This window comes from Vidua macroura, chromosome 15 (genome assembly GCF_024509145.1).
Source record: "Vidua macroura isolate BioBank_ID:100142 chromosome 15, ASM2450914v1, whole genome shotgun sequence".
NCBI lineage: Eukaryota > Metazoa > Chordata > Aves > Passeriformes > Viduidae > Vidua > Vidua macroura.
In genome coordinates, this window is record NC_071585.1 from 11146322 (window position 1) to 11171799 (window position 25478).

At 43.8% G+C, this 25478-nt stretch overlaps 2 protein-coding genes and 1 long non-coding RNA gene across 12 annotated transcripts in view; 1 reads left to right on the forward strand and 2 right to left on the reverse strand.

The window, feature by feature from the left end:
* Positions 1-831: 831 nt before the first annotated feature.
* NME5 (NME/NM23 family member 5) lies at positions 832-9819 on the reverse strand. 4 transcript variants are annotated; one of them, XM_053991403.1, is made up of 8 exons: positions 9680-9819; positions 8617-8657; positions 8349-8515; positions 6359-6564; positions 5927-6027; positions 4801-4919; positions 3522-3566; positions 832-2509 (listed from the first exon to the last, which is right to left on the reverse strand). In XM_053991403.1, the coding sequence occupies exons 3-8, from the start codon at positions 8475-8477 to the stop codon at positions 2438-2440; spliced, it is 672 nt and encodes a 223-aa protein (XP_053847378.1). In that variant the 5' UTR covers positions 8478-8515; positions 8617-8657; positions 9680-9819; the 3' UTR covers positions 832-2437. The 4 variants fall into 4 exon arrangements, with proteins under 4 accessions (XP_053847378.1, XP_053847377.1, XP_053847379.1 ...); XM_053991402.1 differs by lacking the exon at positions 8617-8657 and having other exon boundaries at positions 9684-9819; XM_053991404.1 differs by lacking the exon at positions 8617-8657 and having other exon boundaries at positions 3500-3566; positions 9684-9815.
* A 1028-nt stretch (positions 9820-10847) lies between these two features.
* Positions 10848-16296, reverse strand: LOC128814912 (uncharacterized). Of its 4 annotated transcripts, XR_008439504.1 has the most exons (4): positions 15830-16296; positions 14571-14656; positions 12656-12897; positions 10848-12083 (listed from the first exon to the last, which is right to left on the reverse strand). It is a non-coding gene; the product is annotated as an uncharacterized LOC128814912 (long non-coding RNA). The 4 variants fall into 4 exon arrangements; XR_008439503.1 differs by lacking the exon at positions 14571-14656 and having other exon boundaries at positions 16148-16296; XR_008439505.1 differs by lacking the exon at positions 14571-14656.
* A 266-nt stretch (positions 16297-16562) lies between these two features.
* HNRNPAB (heterogeneous nuclear ribonucleoprotein A/B) overlaps positions 16563-25478 on the forward strand; it is a 28910-nt gene continuing 19994 nt past the window's right edge. For 2 of the 4 annotated variants that reach the window (XM_053991212.1, XM_053991214.1), the window contains exons 1-8: positions 16563-16710; positions 16821-17102; positions 19955-20123; positions 20208-20366; positions 20780-20911; positions 22568-22676; positions 22770-22922; positions 23001-23085. In XM_053991212.1, the coding sequence (XP_053847187.1) occupies positions 16858-17102; positions 19955-20123; positions 20208-20366; positions 20780-20911; positions 22568-22676; positions 22770-22922; positions 23001-23071 (1038 nt within the window). In that variant the 5' untranslated portion in view covers positions 16563-16710; positions 16821-16857 and the 3' untranslated portion in view covers positions 23072-23085. Of the gene's footprint in view, positions 16711-16820; positions 17103-19954; positions 20124-20207; positions 20367-20779; positions 20912-22567; positions 22677-22769; positions 22923-23000; positions 23666-25478 lie in introns of those variants that run through there. The other 2 variants (XM_053991213.1, XM_053991215.1) reach the window with 2 other exon arrangements.

Here is a 25478-nt window from a genome sequence, read left to right on the forward strand (position 1 = left end):
GAGGAACTCTGTTGAAAAAACAGAATTACGGGAAACAGACTGAACTGCTCATTTTATGCACATAGCTCTATTCCAGCACTCAGGCAGTAAAACTGAAATGAACTCCCTCAAAGTTAAAAATGCCCAATAGAACTCAATAGGCAAAGTAATTATTTTGACTTGACAGAGGGAGAGGACAGGTCACTTGTTCCCACAGAAAATACCTCACCTTGCTGACATCGAATGGAAACACATGTTTCAGTCAATCTGGGTTTTTTTTTCCCAAAGCTACATTTTCTGTGCTACAGATTTATAACCCAGGCCAAGCTTGTACCACTCTGGGCTAAATAAAAAACCTAAAGTTCATAAGAAATGTAGCAGCACATGCCCCAACAGCCTCTCTTGTGGTGTCACAGCTCCCCCATGGGATCAGGCTGCTCAACCACTTCACATTCCCGGGACTGACCCTCTGCCCACATCCCACTTATTAATGCAGGTTTCTCAGGATCTCAGCTGTGACATCTGCTGGATCAATACTTGTCCTGTGTGCAGGGATACAGTGAGTCAGGATGGCACCCATGGGATAAAGGCAACTTCTCTCTTTCCACCTTTTTATTAGGAAAATGGAAGCAAATACCAGTCAGCAATTGAAGGTGTTATCTCCAACATCAGAGAATAATTCCATGATAGATGAACACCAGAATGACAGAGTCTATATTGTGTGGGTGATAAAGGTGACATTTGCAACACCAGCTGCCTTTGTCCTTTCTCCCATTGCAGGGTAAGGACCCACCTACTCTTATCCAACATAAAACAGCTCGGGCACAAAAGCAAAATTGAAAACTCCAGCAGGAACATTAAAGATGTATTTATTGTCAAACAGTAGCACATCAAAATAAGCAGGCAAATGTCATAGTAACTAACAAAATACAGGGGAATGCTTTGTGAATTCAACAGATTTTAGTTTCTGACATCTTTAGAAAATGTATTTTTTCATTTGGCTGACAGGAAACCACAAAGCACAACTGTCCTGTACACAACTGTCCACAAAGCACAACCCCCACATATGGGGACAATAATTATAGGCAAAAGAAACTGGTTTTAAACAGATCTGTTTACTGTATTTCTAACCACCTCATACTCTTATTCTTCATTATTTGAGTGTTTGAGCTTTCTTTTTTTTTCCTTATCTTGGCAGTCCCAAGATTTTTAGGTCTTGGTACTGTAGGGACCCGTTTCTAAATGTTTATTATCTGGGCTGGCAATAGTGGTTTGTTCCACTGAGAGGATAAACAATTCACGTCAACAAAGTTTGATGTTACAGAAAAATGACTTATGTTTCTCATAATTACTCAAATTGGGGAAGCAAGTTTTTTCATGAAACAAATTATGAAATTGCTTGTTTGTTTAGTATTAGACAAGCATACTCTTATTTCAGAGTTATGAAAATTACGCTGTTTTCTTCATTATAGCCAGTCAAACCATAAGATACAAAGCTTGAAGTTAACAGCGTAAGTACAGCTCTTTGAAGAAAATTAAAATGCCCCACATCCCCCAAAAACAGTTTAGTTACTTCATAAAAGGCAATAGCATAGGATTAACCCATTGCCTGTGGAAGAGCACTCCCATGAAATTCTTCAACAGAATATATGAAAGTTTGAGGAAAACAACAGAAATTTGTGTACCTTTAGGAGCAGAAGAACACAGAAAACATTCTTAAGGTGAGCTGTTCCAATTAAGCACCTTTATTGCAAACAAATGTTGGAAGACAACCTTAGTCCTTGACTAAAATACATCTTCTTGTTATTTATAGTCCTTGAGCCTTTTGCCACCAAGATGGGAAAGGTGCATTGAATGTACCTTCAAATAAGTCCTTCAAATTACATTCTGACAAAATACATCAGACTTAAGTGAACCATCTTCAAGGACAACCTTAGCTGGGTGATGTAATCAATAATTAAAATTCCAAAGTTGCTAAGATGCCTCCAGTAATTGTTTTCTATATTATATCCAAATACCTCCCTTTGTAACTGAATTTATGCTAAAAAATTGCTGAAACACAACCCTTGGCGTTACAAAGCACAGACCAGGTGGATTTTATTTGGGAATCCACACTGCTGTAAATGATTTTGTTCTCCCATGCAGCCAAACTAAGAAAAATGTGGACAATAGCAGTAAGTCACACCCTCTGAGAACATTGTCTTTTTCTAATCACCCAATGACAAAAATGTATTGTATAATTCTACATTCATTTTGTCAGTAGAGAAGGTATTAGAACCATTACATGCTGGTTAAGTGTAGGGTTATTTATCCCATGAGGACACAAGCAGTTATGACAAATGCATTTACTTTAGATAGTATTGGTTATACAGTCAAAGGACACACCAAAAATGACAATACACATCTGTAACTTGGAATGTGTGAGATGGTTTCCACCAAGCTCTCACCGCCGATGCTCTTACTGAGAGACGTGATATTGTAGCTTAGGTTTATTAGGATTGTGTTCAATTAGCCAGTCAGCAAGCCAAATCTGTGAACAAAAAAAACCAAAATCCTAACGTTTTCAGCTTTCTGTTCAGTTCATAGGAGAATATCATAGTAACATTATTATAAATAAAAGCATTATTTGAAACCTCTGCTACAGATACTCTCCTACTGTGCTGCAAAATTAAGCCCTTTCAGAAAGAAATGGACATGCAGATGACCTGTTTTTTAAAAATGTTCTGTTAAATCTTCACAGCTCATACTGCTTTTGAACAATGCACAATGACCTTTAGAAGACAACTTGTGCTGGCAATGTTTGTCTTTGTGAAAGTATAAGACCATTTGAGCCATACTTCAAATAATTCAGCCAGTTCTGTTTTGGAATGCTGCTGCACAACATGCATGAAACTGCTTAATGAAATATTACTGCTGACAACACTTCGAGATTGTTCATCCAGCAATCATCCATTAAGAGTGCCAGCCTTCTGCACTGAAATCACCCTACGGTACCTAAAATGTAAAACCCAAACATGGTTACTTTTTGAAATTCATCTTTTAAGTTTTCCAGCATTTTGTACTTAAATGAGAATGTGGGAGGAGGAATGCCTTAAGTCCTAATTCCATCTGCCAATCTGGGCCTGGCCTTAGGCAAATTAACCTTTTGCCTCGATTTCTCCACTTGTAAAGCAAAGTTTTTAACACATCCTTATTTACTTCACAAGGCTGTTGACACTGGTTTTTGGAATGCTGAGAACAACAAACTTCATACCACACTGTGAAGAGCTGACAGAACAGCAGACAGGGAAGGTAAGCAACACTCTGCTTTTACTACCACATATAAAGGTTTGCAAAGGGAGAGCCAAGCAGAGCACTAGGACAGGTAAAGCAACAAGAGCACAGTAGTAAGAACCCAAGACAGAAATGGAAAACAAACAAACAAAATATCCCAAAACACAAAACCCCTTAGGAAAATTACTTTAGAAAAAAATCAAATCAAATCAAATAATTTTAACTAAATAAATTTATCCTGTATTACTTAAGGAACTGGCTGAGACAACCTCTGTGCTGACAGCAAGTATTTCTGAGACACTTTCTGATGCCATCTGCAAAAGGAGAGGAAAGAAGAAAAGGATACTGGAAAAATATCATTCCAACAGTCTCCCTGTAAGCCACCTAGCAGAAAACAAACTGAAAAGCAATAGGCAATATCTATTTCTGAAGCAGTATCAAATCAACACTATTTTCCTTCTGACATTATGGACAGCAAAGAAGGTGCAAACAGAATGTTTTTAGCAAAGCTACTGACACTGCTTCTTACAGCTCTTACAAGCAAGGAAGGAAAGCATTGTCTCGAAGTTACTGATAACTCATAATTGACTAGAAAATTGTGCTAAGAATGCAGATTAACTGGAAGCCAAAACAATGAGTTAGAAAGATGGGACGTGCAACAAAAAAAAGATCAGTATTTATAGTAAAGAGAAGACTGAAGGGAAAGAAAATGCAAATATGCAATAGGTTGCTGCAAAAAAAAAATTACATTATCTCCAATGTCTTTTGGGGATAGTAAAAGGGGGGGAAAAAAGGTAATGGGCTTAAAATTGGAGCCAGGAGATTTAGGCTATCTTTTAGTGAAAGCTTTTAACAAGTATAATTAAGCACTGAAACAGATTGCCTGGGGAGACTGTAGATTCTCCATCATTTGGAGTGCTAAACTACAGGCCAGGCACACATTTGTTAGAAATAGATACAATTGGTTTGGCCTTTGGGCAAAGGAATGGACTTCATCTCTGTCTTCTAGATTTCTATGGTAACAGTGCCAGACATACAGATAAAGTACAGATAAACAAGTTACAAAGCTGGAACAATCAAAGTACATTAAACATGGCCTCATGTATATCACATAGTTCATAGGAACACCCCAAGTGATTATTAAGGCTTTTTTTTTTCTGAAAAGTATCCTTTAGAAAAATGCAATGTTGATTATAAATGTAGTAATGATGTAAAATCCACAACTGCCACAACTTGCACAGATTAATTATCTGCATGCTTAAATAAGTACTGGTGTGAATGACTGGAACGTTAAGAACACAAAGATACACTTAACCACGTTTTTCCAGATAAGAAAACTGATTTTGCTTAGGCACTTAAAACACACCCTTGTGTCATCTCTAACAAACAAATCGACTTCTTGAAACCAAATGTTAGAGTAGCTCAACAGCTGACAGCTAACACAGCACAGCTCTTCACCAACAGAGTAGTTCTGCTATAAGCAGGGACTTTACTAACAGCAAGTGACAGCATCCCAGAGCTGCCAGCAGTGCTGGACACTGCACATACCAGGGGGTCTGCTGGCTTCTCTTTGCACAGGGCAGTGAGCCCTGCCAGCAGCGTGGGCTTCACATACAGGTTCAGGTAATCCCGAGCTCTTTGTCCAGTGGGAACTGGCTCCAAGATTGCTGCAAGGAGGAACCACAGGTGTTAGAAAGCAGCATCTAGAGTGATTGAAACCAACATTCTTTCGAAGGTTGTTCATACGTGAGCTGCTCTTTTCCTTAGTAAGTTAATAATACATCATGGGTTTTATAGCTTCTCCCACAACAAACTGCAAAGAAACTCCCTAAACTTCTTTACTATGTCCCTGAGGTAATTTTACTAATGATAGTCTATTATGAAAAGGGAGGAAGTCAGATCACCTGGGGAAAACCTGAATCCTTGAAGATGCATTTGGGACAGAAGAGAAACAGTATATCCCATGTTTAGCACTTTCTTCTTCCAGCTGGTTTCTGAAGACCCTAAAAATCTCACCTTTAGTCTTGCTCTGTTTGTCAGGGTGAGAAGAGACATGGTTTATACAATGGGTAAGATTTGTAAGGAACTGAAACATCTTTTATTAAACTCACTGATACAGCTGACAAAAAGTATCAGTAGACACCTTTTTCTAGCAGTTTCACTTGCATCTTTCTGTCAAAGAGCAAATCCTGCTACATTAGAAAACCAGAGATCCTCTTGCAGCCTTTCCAGGTTCTATTGCTCTTTTCTCTGGCACTTAACTTTGGAATTGCACTGTCACGTGAGCATCCAGCTGCTTTTGACTAGTAATTACTCAGCCTGAATCCAAGAAAAGAGTCAGTCTTCTCAAGTCAACCAAGGCTGACTGTGCCAGAAACACTTGCTGGAGAGTAATAGCTTCCTATTTCTTCTCATTTACCAGCTTTGACTGCTCCAACTCCCAGAGCGGAGTTTGAAAAGTGTAAGCAATCTCTGTAAATACACCGGCTCTTCAGACAGATTTTTTGTAAGCCTTTCATAGCAGAAAATGTCAGCTTATACATAAAGAGACCCACAATCCTATAAAGCAAACAAACCCAACCTCTCCTAAATCAGTTGTATCTGGAGTCAGGGCAGGACAGGGAAGAACTCCATCCTCCCCAGGACTGGCAGTGAACCAAGTGTACCATTTTACCTTCTGGAAAGATGAATCGAATTTCCTTCTCTGCTGAGGAGATGCTGAGACTGCCGTGGAGCCCATTCCTCAGCTCATCAGTCCCATAGAGTGCTCTTAAGCTGAAAACAAGGGAAATAACTGCTTGGAGGGCAACTGCAAATCCCTTCCAAGTCTCTGCAGCCTGAGAGCACAGAAGAGTAATAGATATGGACCAATTAACAAGACATTGGCTTGTTTTTGTTTTAAACATAAGAAGTAGCTATATAAAACTTAATGTTCATACAGTCAGCATTCACCATAAAATAGGTGAACTTTGCATACTAAAAAACGATGGTGAAAAGCTGTTGCACAAAACTGAAGAGGTAAGAAGCCTGTGTCTGTACTGTACAAACAAACACATTAAAAAAAAAAAATCCTACTGACTTGCCCAAGGCCAATTCAGTGAGTTACCTGTGAGGGTGAGTTATCCTAGCTCTTAGGCTGTTGGATGGTCCCAGCAATTCCTTCCAGTATGAGACTGCACAATTTCTAGCAAGAACCATAGCAACTATAGGACCAGAACTCATATAGGCTGTTAAATTAGGAAAAAACACTTTTCCAAATTGTTCTGCGTAGAAGTTGCTACATTGCTCTGGGCTTAACTGGAGCTTCCGTTTCTATAAAGTGTAGAAGACAAAAGAGTAATTTAAATTGCTTGCTACATTGAAACAGGTTAGAGCATTAAGGCAGGATAGAGTCCTCTCCTGCAGTCGTATCTTCAAGTGCAGAACACAGAGTAGCTTCTGAAATTCCTGATTCAGCCAGATACGATCCTCTTCTAGATAGAGAGTAACAAAGAGCAAAAGTTTTCCAAGTTAATTAAGGAAACAGCCCATTTGAGTAAGATGTGATTTTAGCCCAGGCAAACTACAGCAATTTCTAACTGCCAGATGACAGAGCACTGTACAGAAAAAGTGAAGAGCATTACAAGGGCAGGATTTTATTACTCAGCTGCTACAGCATAATGTTCTACTTTTAAACAAGTTTCTCTTCAGCCCACACTGTTAATTATGCAATTGTTCTATTTTTCCTTCAGTGCTTTGTGACTCTCCCAATAGCTGCCTAGCCTGCAGGTGGCCACGATCAGGACAACTTTGGGAAGTTATCAGAAACCACAGTCAAGAAAAAATTTTTGAAGTGCATTCTTCAAGCTCAAACTTGTATAACACGAGAGTTCCATATACTCAGAGTCCTAATAACTTTGCTGTCAAAAGTCACTGCAGACATCAGAAGACTCTACTAACATATTGCAATTAAATAAATAAATAATCTATTTTGCATCATCTTCTGATATGTATTGAATCAACAGAAACATGGAGTGGTTCACATTGAAAGGTGTCTTAAAAATCATCTTGTTTCAAACCCCCTACCACAGACTGGAACACCTTCCACTAGACTAGGTTGCTCAAACCCCAAACCTGGCCTTGAACACCTCCAGGGACGGGGCTGCCACAGCTGCTCTGGGCAGCCTGTGCCAGGGCCTCACCACCCTCATGGTGAAGAATTTCTTCCCCAAAATCCCATCTAAGCCTGCCCTCTGGCAGTAGGAAGTCATTCTCCCTTGTCCTGCCACTCCATGGCCTTGTCCAAAGTCCCTCTCCAGTTCTCTGGAGCCCCTGCAGGCACTGGAAGGAGCTCTCCTGTCTCCCTGGTGCCTTTTCTTCTACAGGATGAACAAGTGCAGCTCTCCCAGCCTGCCTCCGGAGCAGGGGGGCTCCAGCCCAGGGAGCATCCTCATGACCGCTTCTGGAGTAGCTCCAAGAGATTCATAAATAAATAAATACAAACAATAAATACAAATAAATAAAACAACCAGAAAAGTTAGGGGGCAAGTGAAAAAAAACCAAAACAAAACAAAACAAAACAAGACATTACGGGGGGAGGGGGAGGGGCCTCTGCCGCCCACAGGCGCGAGGGCGCAGCGCCCCCCAGCGGCCGCCCGGCCGATAAATTTAAATATTCATAAGCTCATTTCAATATTCATACGTCTATTTACTGTAAAAACAATGGAAACAAAAAATTAGTTAGGCTGCAACTGGCCAGCTATCGAATTCAATTAATTCTGTAATATCCACTTGCACACTGCACAAAATCTTGTGAGATCTGAATGACACACTCTCCAAAGAGTTGCCTTGGAAAGCTCACACATCTGCTCCATATAGTTGCTAAATCTGAGTTTATTATTATTATTGCTGTGGTCAGCAAATAGTTGGTCTGCTCTGTTCCATCCCATGCACCAGAAAGCATCTCCTTACAGAATCTGGCAGCAACGTTTAATGACATGAAGAACATGAATCATTTTTGGACACACAAGCTTTTAGTTACTGGCTTGATTGCTCAAAGTTCAATATTTTCCTAACTTATAAAGTACAGCTATTTTTTCTGGAGCACAGCCTGTTACCTGAATTATGTGGAATCCTGATCGGAGAATGAGATCCTCTATTTCTTCTTCTTTACAAATGACATCTGGTTTGATGATAGCCAGAGTTCTTTCCACATAAATCTGTGGTTCAGGCATTAAGACCTCCATCCTGGCTGCTAAACTAGAATTCACTTGCCCCTTTCGAACTGCAATGACACCAGTACATGACATTTGGAATTTGTCTACTGCACAGTCACCTACGGTGACACTCACCATGTACCCCAGGAACAGAGAGGTTCACACCCACCTCACAAAATCAATGAGATGTTCTCTGCACTTGTTAGCACTCTGTAGTTCACATTCCCATTTTCAGTGCAGTGGCATTTTGTGGAAAATAAGGCCAAAATTTAATGTTGTTATTCACTAAGTTGGACAACGTATGAGGAGGGAGAGGCATTATCACCCATCCTGATGTGGGCTCCCTGAGCTCCCACACCCTCCATCCACCATGGGCTCCTTCAAACCCCAAATCTGTATCCTCACACGAGGACTGTGGGTCGGATTAATGACTTGGAGCTGGTGCACCATAAGCGTCAGGGTAATTTCTCAATGGTTATTTAATTCCTGTATTTATGGGCTCCAGACAACGTGCCAGTTTCCTGACTGAGCAGATGCACTGGCAAGCTGAGAGTACAGAATGGTGCTGTGAGTGGTGGAACCAGTGAGAGCATTTCTGACAGACCTGTGCCCATTTGTAACCTTTTCATCACGGAATGGTTTGGGTCGGGAGGGACCCTAAAGACCACGTCCACCCTGCCGTGGCCAGGGACACCTTCCACTATCCCAGGCTGCTCCAAGCCCCATCCAACCTGGCCTTGAACACTTCCAGGGATGCAGCAGCCACAGCCTCACTGGACAACTTGTGCCAGGGCCTCACCACCCTCACAGCCAAGAGCTGCTTCCCATAGCGTCCCATCTAACCCTGCCCTTTGTCAGTGCGAAGCCATTTCCCTTTTTCCTGCCTCTCCCTGCCCTCGTCTCAAGTCCCTCTCCATCTCTTTTGGAGCCCCTTTAGGCACTGGGAAGGTGTCCATGGAACCTCCTCTTCTCCACGCTAAACACCCTCAGCTCTCTTAACCTTTCAGAGAGAAATGCGAGCGCAGGATGCTGCGGGGGATCCTGCCAGAGCCTCAGAGAACGGCGCACAATGGCACCTGCAGCCCTTCCCTCGCCCGCTGCCCGCCGCGTCCCCACGCTCCCAGCCCTGGCTCTCTCCATCCGCCCTGGACCAGACCCAGACACGCAGACCCTGCCTGGCTGCAAAAACCTGCTCCCTGCTGCAGAGTCTGCTTGTAACCCCCCAAATCCACCTGCCTTGGGGCCCGGCCAGGCTTTGCTATGCCGGCCTCCGGGACTCCGCCGGACCCGCCGCCGTTGCCGGGCGATGGCGGGGCCGGCCCCGGGCACAAGATGGCGCCCGCGGGCCTCGGCGGGGCGGGACGAAGATGGCGGCTGGGCGCGGCGCGGTGATGGCGGCGGAGGCGGAGCAGGCCTCACGGCCCGGGACCGCCGCGGGCTCCGCGCACACAACGGGGGGCCGCGGCTGCCCGGGCATGGGTGCGGGAGTAAAGGGCGGAGTGGCGTGATCTCCGGGGCTCATCTCAAAAACCTCGTTCCTCCCTGACAATAAAAGCTTTATGTCGGTTTCACCTCACGCTCAGAACTGCTGAGGGAGCCGCGCGCTCACCACAGCAAACGCTCATGAAGCGACGTAGCGCGATTTATTGGCGGGGGAAAAAAATAAAGGAAAAGACATCAGGCGTTGCAGGTCATTTATCAGTGTTTGCGGGGAGGTTTCCTGCGGACGCGCCCCAGCAGCGGCGGCGCGGCGGGAGCTGGCGGCACAGCCGGAGCGCTGCCCCGAACCACAGCTCTCCAATGGTGCTGCTCAGCACGGCGAGGCAATTACAGCGGCTACCGGTGCCTCTTCACGTTTACGACAAAATGGTGTAACGAATAGGAAAGACAACCGTGTTGTGCATTAAACCGTCATGAGCTGGGCATTAAGCAGAGCTGGAGAGCCGCATTCTCTGGGGATTTTCCCCAAATTTTACCCCCGTGATGCCAACGCGTTTGCTCCCCGCACATCCCCTATTTCCCCGGCTCTCTGGCAGGAACTGGCTGTCCAGTAGCCACTGCCCACCCAACATGACCCATAGTGGCCGGGCAGCGAGGCGCGGGTGCCCGGTGTCACCTCCCGTCCTTGTTTACCGGCGCTCCCGGATGGAGCCGGGCCAGCTGGCCCCGCGCTATCGGGGCGTGGGCTGCTGAACGGCCCCGATAACCCCGGCGCTGGCTCCGCCGCCCCGCTCCTCTCTCTCCCTGCGCCTCGTGCCCTCTCCTCACCCTGTTCTCACCCAGCTCTGGGATCCGAGGTGCTGGAACACCTGGGGCTCGCGGCTGAGTTCGGCCAAAACTGGACATCGCACTAAAAAAACCCTTGAGGTGACACTGACAAAGGGACAGAGAGAAAACACACGTGTGCAGGCTTTAAATTTTAATGGTATCAGACTGAAAGTAGAGGCAAAGGAGAAAAGACAAAAAATCCCCTAGGATTTGGAGCCAGAGGTGCTGATACTATGTGCCCTGGTTAGGTGAGGAAATAGCAAATTTACAGCAAAAGCCTGTTTTAGTGTAAGAAAAACCCATTTTGCCTTAATCTTTTTCATGAGTAATGTGAATAATATAAATATAGAAACAAGAAATAAAAATATGCAGGTATTTCCTTGCAACCAACTTGAAATATATCTAAAAACCAAAGACTGACACTGTTATTCATAACCTTAAAAAATAAAGGTTCCAAGTGCACAAGACAAATTCAGATACAGGCTTTCCTTCACCAACACGGGCACATGGCATTTGTTTCTTTAACCGTATCCAATATTTCATTTGAAAGCATTGTAAACACTGCAACTTCACAGAGATAATGGATAAACATGTTTTATTTTTAAAGAAATGCTGATAGAAAGAGTCCACCAGTTTTTTTAGCTTAGTTCAGAGTTAATTCAGGAAGTCATATCTTTTCAGTCAATGAGCACAAGTCTGACAGCCCTTGCTTAAATTTAGCAGTTCAAAGGCTTCCTCTGCCTGCATGAACACTTCAGAATTATTATTACATAAGTAATGTTGAATTTAATATCCGTGTTTCAGTGTTAACGTGAATCTCTCGCAGTTTCTTCACTGTGTGCATGTTTTTTTCCAGCCACCCAAAGCACCTTCCAGTGCAGCCCGAGGCTGCAGTTTGGGAGCAGGGCCCTGCACAGCTCCCTGCCCACCACGGCTCCTCGGGCTGTGTCACAATTCCTCCCGCTCGCTGTTTCCAGAAGCATTTCTGGAGGGCGGAGATGCTCTAATTTTAGTACGGGGAGAATCCTCCTCTCTCCAATGAGCGAGCGGCTGCATCTGGAGCTGCAGCCAATTACCCGGGTTTCCTCCTGCTGCACTTCCCACGATGGTTTAATAATGCAGAAGCACAAATTTAAAGTGGCCCCACACGTTAAGAGAAAAGAACATTTTGTGCTCCCTAACAAAGCCGTTCAACAGTTGTAGAATCTCAAAGGTTTCTTCTAAAGCCTTGGATTGCATAAACCTGACATTAAAACAATGTGTTAATATCATTGTGTTTATTGTCTTTACAGAGCTTGAAATAATATTTCTGATAACTAAAAGGCTGGTCTGAAGCATCTTCTGTAACTTCTGTAGGCCAGGGATGTGCTTTTAGGAAAAGAAACAAAACAAAAATGGAAAATGTTAATTACAATGCAATGAACCACTGTGGTTCTGAACACTTCTCAGGGCACAGCCTGGCTGCTGTATCTTATCTGTTAAGCGGTTTAACAAGCCTTAGTTGTCTCACTTATTTTTAGCTGGCATGGAATATACCACCAAAAGATTGTGCCTGCAGGTGCATTTACATCCCAGCAACACCAGATAAGTAACATTTTAAGGAAAAATATTATTTCAGAACTTTGTCCTCTGATAGTGCAAGAAGGTGCAATAACTAATATCTTGCAGACTGTTAAAAAGGAAAGAAAAACAGAATGATGAAAATAAGTGAAGAAAAGCTAAAGAAGTAATACCAACTAGTAAAACTGATTAAAAATGAAGCTTGCACATCTTTTAGCTTTGTTTGCATTTTGACGTTAAGTAGAGACAAATGTGTTTGCTCCAGTAGCAATGTTCTAACTATACACTTACCACACATACAACTTTCATCCACCATGGGCTCTCTTTCCTTTATTTCTTTCCATGATGAACTGTCATACCTACCCACAGCACCAGCTTACCTTCACTGCTTGCTCCACCCATGCATGCTCTTGCAGCGGAGAGTGACGGAAATCCTGTGATCAAGGCAACTTCCTCTCCCACATGCCTGCTCTCTCCTCCATTTCTGCCTTCTCACAACTAAACAATTCTCCTTCTGCAGCTCATCTGAATGCTTGTAATCCCAGTGAGCTTTTCATTGCTGCTGCTTAACCCTTGTCAAGCCTTCCTGTCTGTTTCCCTCTACTTGTTATCTCACCATTTTCTGTAAAGATAAAAGTGATAAAATATTCTCTTCATGCTTCCTCTGTCTACAAGTCTCTAAGTGGCAGTAACAAAAAGCTTATCGCATGTCTTCTGTAACTCCATCACTTGCCCTGATAACATCACCCCATTTCATTTCCTGATCTTCCCAACACTCCGTTTGTTCACAACTCTACTCATTCAGTCTGCTCTGATTCCTAGTACCCACAGAGACTGGTTTGTCTCTTTGACCATAAAAAAAAAAAAAAAGCGCCTTTGGTATAAGTGCCTCTTGTCACCTCACAGGTTCTTCCAGTCACGTCTCTTTGTCTCTCATTGGGATCTACCCTAAATCCCCTTCAAACTTGGTTTTGCTTCCTCTTATCTGAAAGTTTCTCTGTCCATCTAAAACCAATCTCTTGTTGGCCCTTCAGTCACATTTAGCATATCTAGCTCATGTCTCAGCTTAGTTTTTGCATTTTTTCTCACTTTTCACTTCTCCAGTCACTGTTTCATCTTGGCTTGTCAGTCCCTTCTTCCCTTGTGTTTCTTTCATTTTTCTCAGATCCCACCTTGTTGCTCAGGATGAGCTCCTGTTGAACACCTGTAGAGGTTTGGGCTGACAACTTATTTCCTCCTCATCTATATACAGACATTCTCTATTAATATTGCATCTAGATACCAGGCTTTCACCTAAACTTTAGAGCAGAAACGCTTGCATGTGTTTGCTGCTTCATTGTTGTACACAACGTTTAACATTATGCTTGCTTGGATTATCCCTGAGGCCACCAAGCTCAGAGATAAGTAGTCACTGTGATCCTACCACAATGAAGAAATGAATGTATGAATAAACCAATAAAAATCTTTTATCTAACAAAATAAAAGAGGCAATAAAGCCTTTTTTAAAATGTCAATGTCAATTGTCAATGCCTACTTAAAGACATCTTCTATTCATCTTAATTCCATGTAGCATAAAGAATCCCTTTCACCATATTTATTTTGAGCCATTACATTCAGTCCCATCATTAAAATAGATGAGATTAATTGCATAGTTGTTATTATTACTAATAAAATGTATTTACTTATGCTGTGCATAAGGACTAACTCAGAAGTTTCATATAATGTGGTATTTGGTATAGAGCAGGCAGTCTGTGACTTGAGATGCTTACAATCAACTTAGACAAGACAGGCATAGGATGTGGGAAATAGAGAAATTACACTAAGTTTTAAGGCAGTGGATGATATGTTGTTTCTCTTTATTTTTTTCTTTTTTAGAAGAGAAGATAGAAAAATCGACAGAAGGGAAATAATGAGGAAATGGAGGATGACCAAGAAAAAGGTAATAAATATAGGTATAGGACAAAACTCATATGAACAGACAGCAAGGGCAGGGCTTGGCATCAACTCCAAGTTTGATAGAACAGCAGAATTAGACCCAAGATCAGAAGGCCCATATGCAAGTGAAATTCAGTGGAATTTCAGTCAACACCATGAGTAAACATAGCAATTACAGGATTAAAAAATGGCAAGCAATGATAGTTTTTTTTTTCTCAGCAGTAAATGTGTCATATAGGGAGAATTACCTCCCAAGAAGGTATGTGTGTACTTTTCTTTGATTAACCACAAGCTTTGAGCGGGGAGTGAAAAGCAAGACCAAAACCCAAGTCACAGCCCAGAGGAATTCTTTAAAATTACCTGTGGCATGACCGGGCCTGGTGGGACAAAAAAATAATCACAACGACCCATATTCTCAAATTCTCAAATTTCTCAGTCCTTGATGTCTAGATGTGTAAAGAATGACTTTGTTAGTTGGGCCAGTCACAGTTTTCAAACCAGGCTGCTTAGCCAGTCTACAGCCACATGGTCTTGCAAGAAAATGAAGTTATAAATATATAATCCAGAGCATTCAGGTTATGTCCACCAGCTGAGTGTGACAGACCCATGCAAAGTGCTGCAAATTTCATTTTACTCTCAGGTTCTGGTCTGTAAACTTGTAACTTCAGCACAGATGCATTTCTGCAGTCACCTGCCACAGCTGCATGCACAAAAGGTTGCAAAAAGAAGGTGGACAGGGAACCAGGGCAGTGGCATTCACCACTTCAGCCATGCAAGCCTCAGCGTGGCCTTGGCTCCCTGTGACTTCAACAAAGGTGTGGTATTTTCCCACTAGGCAGGCTATCAGCACAGGGTAAGGGAATGAACTTAGCTGACAGACAGATGGTTGTAATCACAAACCACATCTTTTTGGTACAGACCAGAGAGGTTTAAAATCTAAGCCAAAGCTGCTTGAAAAATCACAAGAAGCCCCCTTGCTGGATGTAGGGTAAGCTTCTCTGACATGGTATACATTATGGTATCTTATAAAAAATTATTTGCTTCTAACATGCTATTAAAAGTTCAATACAAGAAAACAATATATAAATATATTCTCACAAAGATGAGCATCTCTATCAGCCAACTGATCAGCCAACATCACAAGCTGTCCTGAGGACATTACAACTTTCAAGTGTGCTGGCCTTGCTCTCTATACTATCTTTACTGCCCTAACTTCATAGAACGTTTTTTTACGAAGCTCAGCCTGAAGTTGTGGTTGAGAGTTTGTATAGCATACCCTACCCTGTCAGTAGCCTGTGCTGAGACAGGCATCCCTAAAGATGAATTCTGATCTACTGTATTTAGGATAGAAACTGTTCTAAAAGCAGCTCAGCTGAAGGACAGTTCATTATCCAGACCAGGTAATTTAAAATGTTTCTCCACTGTTTCTACTCACAAATGGCTGTGGGCACTCCTGAGTTTTAACAGCAGATTAAACTTGAACCACAAGCCATATTTGACAGAGGGTGGAGCATTAACGTGTGCACTCATTACTGCAGAAGTTAGGTAATAATTGTTACTTTTTGCCCACAAGCAAAGGGCTTAACTTTCAGTTTTATTTAGAGATGTGTGAGCTTTACCTGTACATCTAGAGGGCAAAATCTGCCCCTTTGAGATGGACAAATAGGACATTAGGAGCGGTACAACGTCGGGTTACAGGGAGCAGTTCTCTTCTGGGCTTCTCACCCACAACTTAGCCAACAAGGCTGACATATCCTTGGGCAAAAGGAATTAAGGCCCGGGCACGTGCTCAGCGCTCCAGCCCCGAGTTATGTAATATCCAAATCTAACTTTAAAAACAACAAACTCTGGCCCCTCTCGGTTGCAAAACCAGCAGAGCTGGAAACATTAAGCAAACCTCTCGTCCTGGAGTAACTGACTCAGCGCCCGTAACGCACCTCGAGCTAAACCAGGGCGGCACTCTAAGGAAAACACAGCGCTCCAGCCGCAGCCGCACGCTCCCGTGCGGGACCCGCGGGCCCGGCTCCGCCGCGGCCGAACCACGGACCGCGTTAGGAGCGCGGCCCCGGCCCCGGCCCCGGCCCCGGCCCCGGCCCCGGCCCCGATCCCGGCCCCGATCCCGATCCCGATCCCGATCCCGATCCCGGCCGGGGCTGCCCGACCCCGCCGGCAACTCCCGGTCCCGCCTCGCCCGCCTCTCCCCGCGTGGCCCCGCCCACCCCGGCAGGGCAGCCAATAGCGAGAGCAGAATCCCCTGAGTGACAGGCGGCGACGCCCAACCAGGACGCGCCTTGTTGCGGTGTGGCGCAGGCTCCGGCGCTATAAAGGCGGCCACGCGTCGCGGGCGCGGGCCCGAGTACGTGTCTGAGGGGGAGGCGGCGGTGGCGGTGCGGCCGGTGCGGAGCAGCCGCGGGGAGCGGGATCGGCTCCAGCACCAGTGCCGGGGCGGTTTTAATTAGACTTCGGTCAGCCCGGGTTTTATCGGGAGCGGATTTTAAAAGTGAGTACGAGAGGGATGGCGGCGGGAAGGGGGAGGGGTGTGAGCGGACCGGATCAGACCGGCCCGGCCGGGGAGGAGCCGCCGCGCTGACCCGCGCTCGTCTCTCGCAGGCGTCTCTCGTCCCTCTGCCTCTGCGGACGGGGCACTATGTCGGAAGCAGAGCAGCAGCTGGCGGCCGGCGCCACCCAGAACGGGCACGAAGCGGCCGAGAGCGCTGGGGAGCAGCAGGCCGAGACCGGCGGGGCCGCTGCGGCGGCGGGAGCGGCAGGAGCAGCGGGAGCGGCGGCGGCGGCGGGAGCCGGCCCGGCGGCGGGAACAGCGGGCACGGCCGCCAGCCAGAATGGGGCCGAGGGCGACCAGATCAACGCCAGCAAGAACGAGGAGGACGCGGGGTAAGCGCGGGCGCCATGTGCGGAGCGCCGGGCCCGGCGCGGCCCTGCGGCGGCAGCGCCCCCGGGCCCGCTCGGGCCGGCGGGGAGGGCGGCGGGAGCGGCCCCGCCGAGCCGGGGCCCTGCAGCACCAGCGCTTCCTTTGTTCTGGCGCTGCCTTTTGTTGGCGCCATGTGGCGGCTGGGGGAGGGGCGCCGAGCGGGGCTGTTGCCGTCTCACGCTGTAAAATGGAAGGGGATTTACCTCTCCCGCGTTTTCTTCATCCTTTCCCTCTTCAGCGAAAGGGGCGGATGGAGGGAGTTGCTTTCTGTTGGGGGAGGGCGACTGGCTGAAACTTTGCGGGGATCGCATGGCCCATCGCTACTGGCGTCGATGTAAATGTGAATATTTTGTGTAAAGCACATAAAAAATAATCCTGGCCTTGGAAGGCAGCGGGGGTAACCTAAGTATTTTTTAAGGGAAGTAAAGGGAAAATCAGCACGATTGAGATAATGCGCGGTGTGTTTAAATCGGTAAGAGCTGTTTTGGTGTGCTACTTTGCAGCATTGTCAGAAAATGCCTTAAGTCTTGCAAGGGGTTTCTGGAGGAGGCAGTGTAGTTTCGCTGTGCTTTGGTAGTGGAATCCTCGTGCATATAAGAGAAATTTCTTTCATATCATAGTTGGTCTGTTCATAAACACACGTAGTTGGCACGAAGATTATGTGGTTATTTCTCGGTTATTTTCTTTGCTATTAGAAAATAACAAAGAAACATTTTCTTTGTTGTTAGGCTACTCCATGTATTTAATTGGAACTCCCTTTGTTACTGCTGAGCTCTGAACCAGAGGGTCAAATCTCTTAGGTCAAACAGAGGGCTGAAGCCAGTGTAATAGATTTTTGACTATAAAGGAACGAGTAACACTTGCACAAGCTTCCCAGCCGGATGTACTCTTTGCAGACACTAGAAGGATTGTGAACTAGGCCTTTTAGCTCTGTATGAATTTTTCTTTACTGTTTATGCTGGGGTGATAGTATTTTCCTTTCATGAACAGGAAGTGACAAGGTTCAGACCCAAATCGGTATGAAATGAAACTTGTTAGAAAAGCACTTATTCAGAGGGGTTGGCGTATGTGAAGAATGTAGTGCTGTCCAAGGCACTGATTTTGCAGTGTTTTATTAGGAGCTAAAATAAGCTTCAACTTAGCTGCACAAATACACTCAAGAGGGAAAAATAACTGCGTGTTAGGGGTGCAGTTGTTCCGTTTATGTGGCCTCTGAAGGAAAAGCCAAATACCGTGATTTTTGTCTTAGTTTCAAAGGTTCAAAAGTTTTAAATATTGTGTTATTTAAATTAGGTATCAGTTTTTCTAGTTACTAAACAAAGCGCTGCAAATTGCAAAGTGTGCTGTGGTACGAGGTGAGTTTAGCATGTGGCAATGCCATAAAGCGGCCAAAACTGCCTCCAGACAAATTCCTGTCATCCCCCAATCCCTTGATCGTTCTCTAAGTGTGGTCAGCGATGACAGGGTGTGCTGTGGAAAGCCTGTCAGGTTAGAGCAGCCTGTTGGGATGGGAAGGAATCCCCCAAGCCCCTTTCTTTGACCTCTTATTGAAAGGCCAAATAAACTTCGATCCTCCAAGGCTCTGCTGTAATGGCTGCAGGAAGCAGCCGCTGTATTTGAACCCGGTGCTTCCTGCTGCACTCATCAAGAGTGCACAGTGTGGTCTGCTGAAAAAAACTTGACTTCAGCTGATAGAAGGGTATGGTTTCACCCAGTTTAAGAAAAAAGGGAAAAACCCACGTAAGGTTCCCCACCCCCGTTGCCTCTTGTACATAAACAGATGCCAATTATTGCAAAGTTACATATAAACAGCAAAAGCCAGTTTTATTTAAGCATACTTTAATTTCTGAAGTTCTTCTACCTTCTAGTGCCAATCTAGGTTGCCTCCAAACAAGAGTAATAACTTAAACTGCTTCAGTCTATAGTTAGATAAAAAGGCTCGAATGCTTTTAAAAGCTTAGTTTGTTACCTTGGAAACTATGAAAATAGAAAACGCAGCCATGTTATTAATGTTTTCGTTTGAAGTGAAGCATTTGAAAAATGCCTTATTGCCTGCTATCACTGTTTTGTTTGTTAGCTTCACTTCTGTATTTTGCCTTGAATTTAGTTCTTTGAGCTAGATATCCTCCTTCAGAGGGTATTTTGTATGGGAAAGTGGGCAGGGAAGAACTATATCTGCTTACTTGGAATTAAAGACTGAGGATGGAGAGACGCCTGTAGTACTGATGAAGACAGAGCTAGACTCAGTAACTAAGCAGGAAGAAGTGCACAACATAGTAGTTAAGGCAGGTCCAAAGTCCCATCTGTTGTATGTGACTGTTATTGGAGGTCACAGATATCTGGACGAAAATTTTTACAGCTGTTTAACCAAAAGCTAAGAGAGCTCAAATACTTTGCCTTTTGATACCTTATTCTTTGCTGAATGCTTTCAGAGCAGTAGGAATGATCCTAAGTTCTTTGCAAGAACTTAGTTGGCAGTACTTGATAATCAATGCTGCTTTCTTGCAAATGATAGAATACTTTTGTTAAGAACCTAAGTTACTGGCAAGGAATATTTCAGGCTAGTCTTACTATTTTTTATATCACCAAAACAATGGCAGGGTGCATTGTGGCCTTCCCTCAAAAAGAGGGGGGAGAAGCCCACCCTTGTGCACTCCTGTAATATCAGCAGCTTTTGATAAGATGCAGGTGTTGCACTTGGAACAGACAGTCCTGTTCTGACAATGCTGCTGAGGTGTGTACCACTGAGCATCTTACTGTGCTTTTCTCGAGTGCTTCCTGAATCTGAATAGCTCTTCTCTCCTTGAAATTTCAGGAAGATGTTTGTTGGTGGCCTCAGTTGGGATACAAGCAAAAAAGACTTGAAAGATTACTTCACCAAATTTGGTGAGGTAACCGACTGTACGATAAAGATGGACCCTAACACAGGAAGATCCAGAGGCTTTGGATTTATTCTCTTCAAAGAACCCGGGAGTGTTGAAAAGGTGAATTTAAGCTAAATATTTTAGATGCTTAACTAATAGGGAAAACTTTTCAGCTTGAGTTAATCATACCAAACTGTCTTTTAGGTTCTGGAACAGAAAGAACACAGACTAGATGGACGACTAATTGACCCCAAGAAGGCCATGGCAATGAAAAAGGATCCAGTGAAGAAAATATTTGTTGGTGGGCTAAACCCAGAAGCTACAGAAGAGAAAATCAGGGAATACTTCGGAGAGTTTGGAGAGGTGTGTAATGGTATCTTAGTAAACTCTGAAAGTATAGTCTCCAGTTACTGTTCAGTTTATTAATAATTTGCAAGTTTCAAAGTAAGTTAACTTCAGATGTATCAAGCCTTCTGTAACATCCAGAAGTTTCCCAGCTTGAGAGCAAAGGTGGCACTTACTGCACTAGCTGCTTCATTGCTAGTCAGAGACCCTTGTCTTAAACTCAAAGCATTTTAGCTGATGTTAAAACCAGTTTGAAGAGTTGTAAAATGGAAATCCTTGATCTGAAAGCCACTGTTAGCATAGAAAGGCTTGCAACTTTGGTGTTACATAAAATGCAGAAAGAGAAAATTCACAATTTTGCTGTCCCAATTTCTGTGCATTTAACTGTTCATCTAAAACATGAATCTGAAAATAATATTTCACATCTTCAGATTGAAGCAATTGAACTGCCAATGGATCCAAAGACCAACAAAAGGAGGGGATTTGTGTTCATCACTTTCAAGGAAGAGGATCCAGTGAAGAAGGTTTTGGAGAAGAAATTCCATAATGTCAGCGGAAGCAAGGTAGAAATTCTGACTTGTAACTCTTAGTCCAAGGATAATACCTCTACATCTATAACCTGAAAAGGCTTTTGTAGACCTCTTGTGTCAAAGTACCAAATTAACAATAGGGACAGCTTAAAGTTTACCATAGCGGTGTTTTGCCCTAAGTTCTGTCACAGGGGCTACCAGAGCTCTTAGACCATACTTGTGGCTTTCATTGCTCTATTTTAGGGCCTTTTGTATATTAAGTATCTGATTGCATTCATTAAATATATGTGGTGGAATTGGCTTATGTATCAGTGTAGCAATGTAAGCCATTGTGACAGGTAAATGCCTATTTTCAGCACTTGCATAAATGAAAGCCTTGCAGATGTTTAACTTTGCAAGCATCTGGCTGAAACTGGCTCTGTCTGCTGGGGGGAAGCTTCTGCTTTCTTCTCTCTGAAGCTCCTTTCTGCAGCCCCCCTTGCTCCCCAAACCTTGTCATGTAAACCCACTACAGGGATCCCGGGAGTGAATGTACACTTACGGAAGCTTGTGCTTGGTCAGCTGGTTATGGGAGCTACTGTAAGGGTGGTGTGAGATGCTCTGACCAGCTGACTGCTCATCTGAGGGAATAGCTGATGGAGAGAGGCTCATGGATCAACAAACGTAGAGAGACTGGAGGCAAATGATGTGTACTGACTTGAGGTGTCCTTGTTCTTTTGCTCTGAGGCCAGTGCTGACCACATAACTTCAGAGCCTTATCACACTGGGTCATACTGTCTGACACTGACTTGGATTGCATTTGGTTTAAGACTGGTCTTGACACAATCCAGAACAAATTTTGGCAAATGTAATGCAGTGGGAAAGTCAGTGGTTAGCAGTGAAGTTTGTTTTTAGGAGAGATTAATGCCTAAATGCCAAGAGAGCTGAGAAACTTCTGTATAATAACTATGACTTGGTTTTGTGTTATAGCCATAGACAATAAAAAGCAGATTACCTTAAAAGATCCTGTGGTAAAGAACTCCAAGCCAGGCTTACTCAGGTGCTGCTGTTCCTTTTGCAGCACAGTAGCTTTAATCTTGGACTCTGCACAGATCCAGTAACTTGGCGAATGGCTGACAGCTTGAACTGCAGCTTGGGAACCTGTCTTGGAAATGTCTGTTCTGGTTGGTTTTACCTGTTAGTATTTGATAAATGGTGATTTCAGGTGTTGGTAGGGGTATGGTACAATCCATCCACATCCACATTGTGTAGGGTGTACAATGGCTGCCAGGAAAACTTGTTCTGGTGCATTTCTCAGAATCCTGTTCATTCAGTGCTGGTCAGGTGAAGCAGTCTGATAGCAGCAGCCTTGTCCTCGAGGTTGTGCCAGGTGAGAGGGCAGCTTTGTGTCTCCTATGGGAGAGGTGGCCTCAGCACCTCTTCCATGGTGAAATTGATGGTAGGGACTAGGCAGGATAAAAGCCCTGAAAGCAGCATCCTCTTGGAAAGGCTGACAGTGACTTACCTTTGCCCAGGTGGCACAATAAATCAGATGTCCCTGGATATGCATTAGTGCTGCTCACCTGACCAGGAGCACAGCAAGTACACCTCCTTTGCCTCCAGAGGAACCTCTGGTTTCTCCAGGTGCTCAGGTGGGGCAATGCTGCTCTGAGACACTTCACATACTCTTCCTTGTTTTTTTATTTGCAGTGTGAGATTAAGGTAGCACAGCCAAAAGAAGTGTACCAGCAGCAACAGTTCAGTAGTGGTGGAGGAAGAGGTAGCTATGGAGGAAGAGGCAGAGGTGGAAGAGGCGGCGGTAAGTACCACACACACTACTTTAGTATGGACACATTCTAAATAAGTTGTGTGTACTAAAATGGGATTTTGTGGATGGTTTTCCCTTCTATAGCTCAAAGTCAAAATTGGAATCAAGGTTATGGCAATTACTGGAACCAGGGTTATGGGAATCAAGGATACGGCTATCAGCAAGGTTATGGTGGCTATGGAGGCTATGATTATTCAGGATATGGGTATTATGGATATGGACCAGGCTATGATTACAGTAAGTAAAGAGAACTGTATTGGGTATAAGCAAACATAACTAATTAGCAGTTTAATGCATTTGTTCTCTTGTTCATAGGTCAAGGCAGTGCAAATTATGGGAAGACACCAAGACGTGGTGGTCATCAGAATAACTACAAGCCATATTGATCAAACTTATTCAGGTATGCAGTGGCATGGTCTCTTTTGGAAAATGACTGCATAGGTTTTGTATACAATGCTGTAGATGGATACTTCAGTTCTGTACCAAATTTAACTTTACAATAAATTTCTATGGCCTGTTAAATGTGCATCTTACTTGGAAGAGCTCCCTGGAAATGTTCTACATGTTTAATACTTACCAATAACTAGTTGTCTAGACAGTGTGGTGTGTAATTTTCAGCATTGCTGAAGATATTAATTAATGATTTTATTAATAGGTTAAACTGAAACTGATTTTGAGGGTCTGCTTAAAGCTGCAGCTCTGCATCTAGGGACTGCCTCTTGGAGTTAACTATGGACTCTGCATTACTCCAGTTGTACAGAATGAGATGCATCTTAGGGAACCAGTGTCACTTTCCACCTTTTTATTTTGTATTGTTTTTGTGTCATACATTTCCTGTAATGGAAGTGTTAATTTTACTGTACTTTTTGGTACCTTTTTGGAATCTAATGTATTGTAAGGTATTTTACATGTGTTCTGATTCACCATGACATGGATATTGAAGCTATCCTAGCTTTTGAAATAAAAAAGGCGTAATCTAGTGTCTTGTGCCATTCTTCAGCTCATGTGTTAGTAAAACACCAGTATCCTGTTCCCAGAACTTAGCTCATGGCAGTACCTTGATAGATTGAGTTGTGCTTAAATGTTTTTAATCTTGAAACTAGAAGGCTGTGTTGGTAGTTGTGTTCACTTGCAGTTAAGTGGCAGCTAAAACCTGCTGTCATTTCTGCCTGGAGGTTGTGGAGGACAGCTCAGATGAGAAGCCCCAGCTGTGGTGGGGCTGTGCTGGTGATGTGGTGGCTCTGCTCTAGGCAAGCACAGAGGCTCAGAGTAACTGTAGTGGTGTCTGCTTTGGGCTCTGCTAGGAGGAGCCAGAGCTGTAGGGTTCATGTAGGGCTTGGGGGTCTGGACAGCATTGCAGGAGTGAGCCAAGAGGTGTGCAAGAAGCTGGCTGCACTTCCTTCATATTTCACTGTCTTGAGTCTGAGACTTGTCTGCAGTTGTTAATAGACTGTATATACCTGCCTTGAAAGGCAGGTTGGACAGACATTAAATTACCAATGCAAAGTCTGAATTTTTGCAGCCTTTTTGTACAACAGAAAAGGCTAAAAGAACCACCACTGCAGTTGTGGGTGGAAAAAACATCTCTTTCTCTTAGAGATGAGTGACCAGCTAGTAATACTCTCCTTTTTTGACTTTACTTTCAGTTTACTGCTATTTTAAGGCAATAACTGTCATGTGATTTGCCTGTCTTGTTGCAGAATATAAGTAGCAAGCTCTGCTGCACAAAGTAAACTTCTCATCTTTGTTGCAGTGATCAATTCAATGTTAATCTCCTTTTAAAGCTAAAATCTGGCAATATTTTTTGAACACGGAACACCTGGAAGTGGAATCAAACCAAGTAACTAAGACAAGAAACAAACACATGTTACTAGTGACCTTTCCAGTTTTTTTTTAATGAGGGATGCAGCTATTTCTGCATGGACTATAATCTGCTGCTCCCTGCTGGTTGTCCTTGCAAAGAAAACTTGCTTTAAGTTTAGAAGTCTCTAAGACTCTTCTGGTGTTAGGTGGCAGTCTTTAAAAAAAAATCAGATTTTAAATCTTATATTGACAACTCTACAGCTGGACCATGTAACCTCCAGCCCAACTTACTTGCAAATAAAAAAAACAGCAGATCACTGAAACAAATGAATACAGTATTTAGAAGTATTACTGTCTCAAGATTTAAAATTTAAATACTTTATTACATACTTCAGGTATTTTTTCTGTGAAATAAGGGGTAGCAGAATATTTTTCTAGCAAGCACTTGGCCCTCCAGTGGGAAAATTGCATGATACCAGGACCATTGTGCTGCAGTCCTTCTGGCTAGTAGTGTCCTAGCAAGAGTTTGTCAGCTGGTGTTACTGTGGTGGTTTTTGTAAGTAGGTGCTCAGGTAATGCTTCCTTAACAGGTGATGTGGCCTTAGGCAAAAACTGAGGATACTGGTACTTAAATGCAGAGCTGGCTTTTTCCCTTTCCTCTTTGCATGAAAAGTTTGTGATACAAAGAACTGCCTGGTGAAAGTAAAGGCTTGTACACAAGGTTGTTGCTTATGGCTGTAAACTACTCTTAATTTACTAATCCTACTTGGATATTTCTACAGGACAGACTGTGTTTGTAAGAAGTGGTTTGGGAGCCATGGCCCTCAGCTGTCTGTCCTTCATGTGTTTGATGTTAGGAATTTGGAATTGAAGTTTTTGACTTAACCTGGTGGCTTGAGAGTGTGTGTTGAATATAGTGCTACTTAGGGACCTTGTTCTGACACTGGCTGCTGAAACTCATCAGAGTCCTGGGAAGGACTGGGTGTACTG

What these genes read in the sequence shown, in the direction of transcription:
- NME5 (XM_053991402.1), bottom strand. Translation starts at nt 8,477, where the DNA reads ATGGAGGTCTTAATGCCTGAACCACAGATTTATGTGGAAAGAACTCTG. An exon ending in TCGATTCATCTTTCCAGAAG is followed by an intron (nt 4,920 to 5,926) that starts GTAAAATGGTAC and finishes TCCTCCTTGCAG; the next exon opens with CAATCTTGGAGCCAGTTCCC. An exon ending in TACTTGCTGTCAGCACAGAG is followed by an intron (nt 2,510 to 3,521) that starts GTTGTCTCAGCC and finishes TTTTGTTCACAG; the next exon opens with ATTTGGCTTGCTGACTGGCT.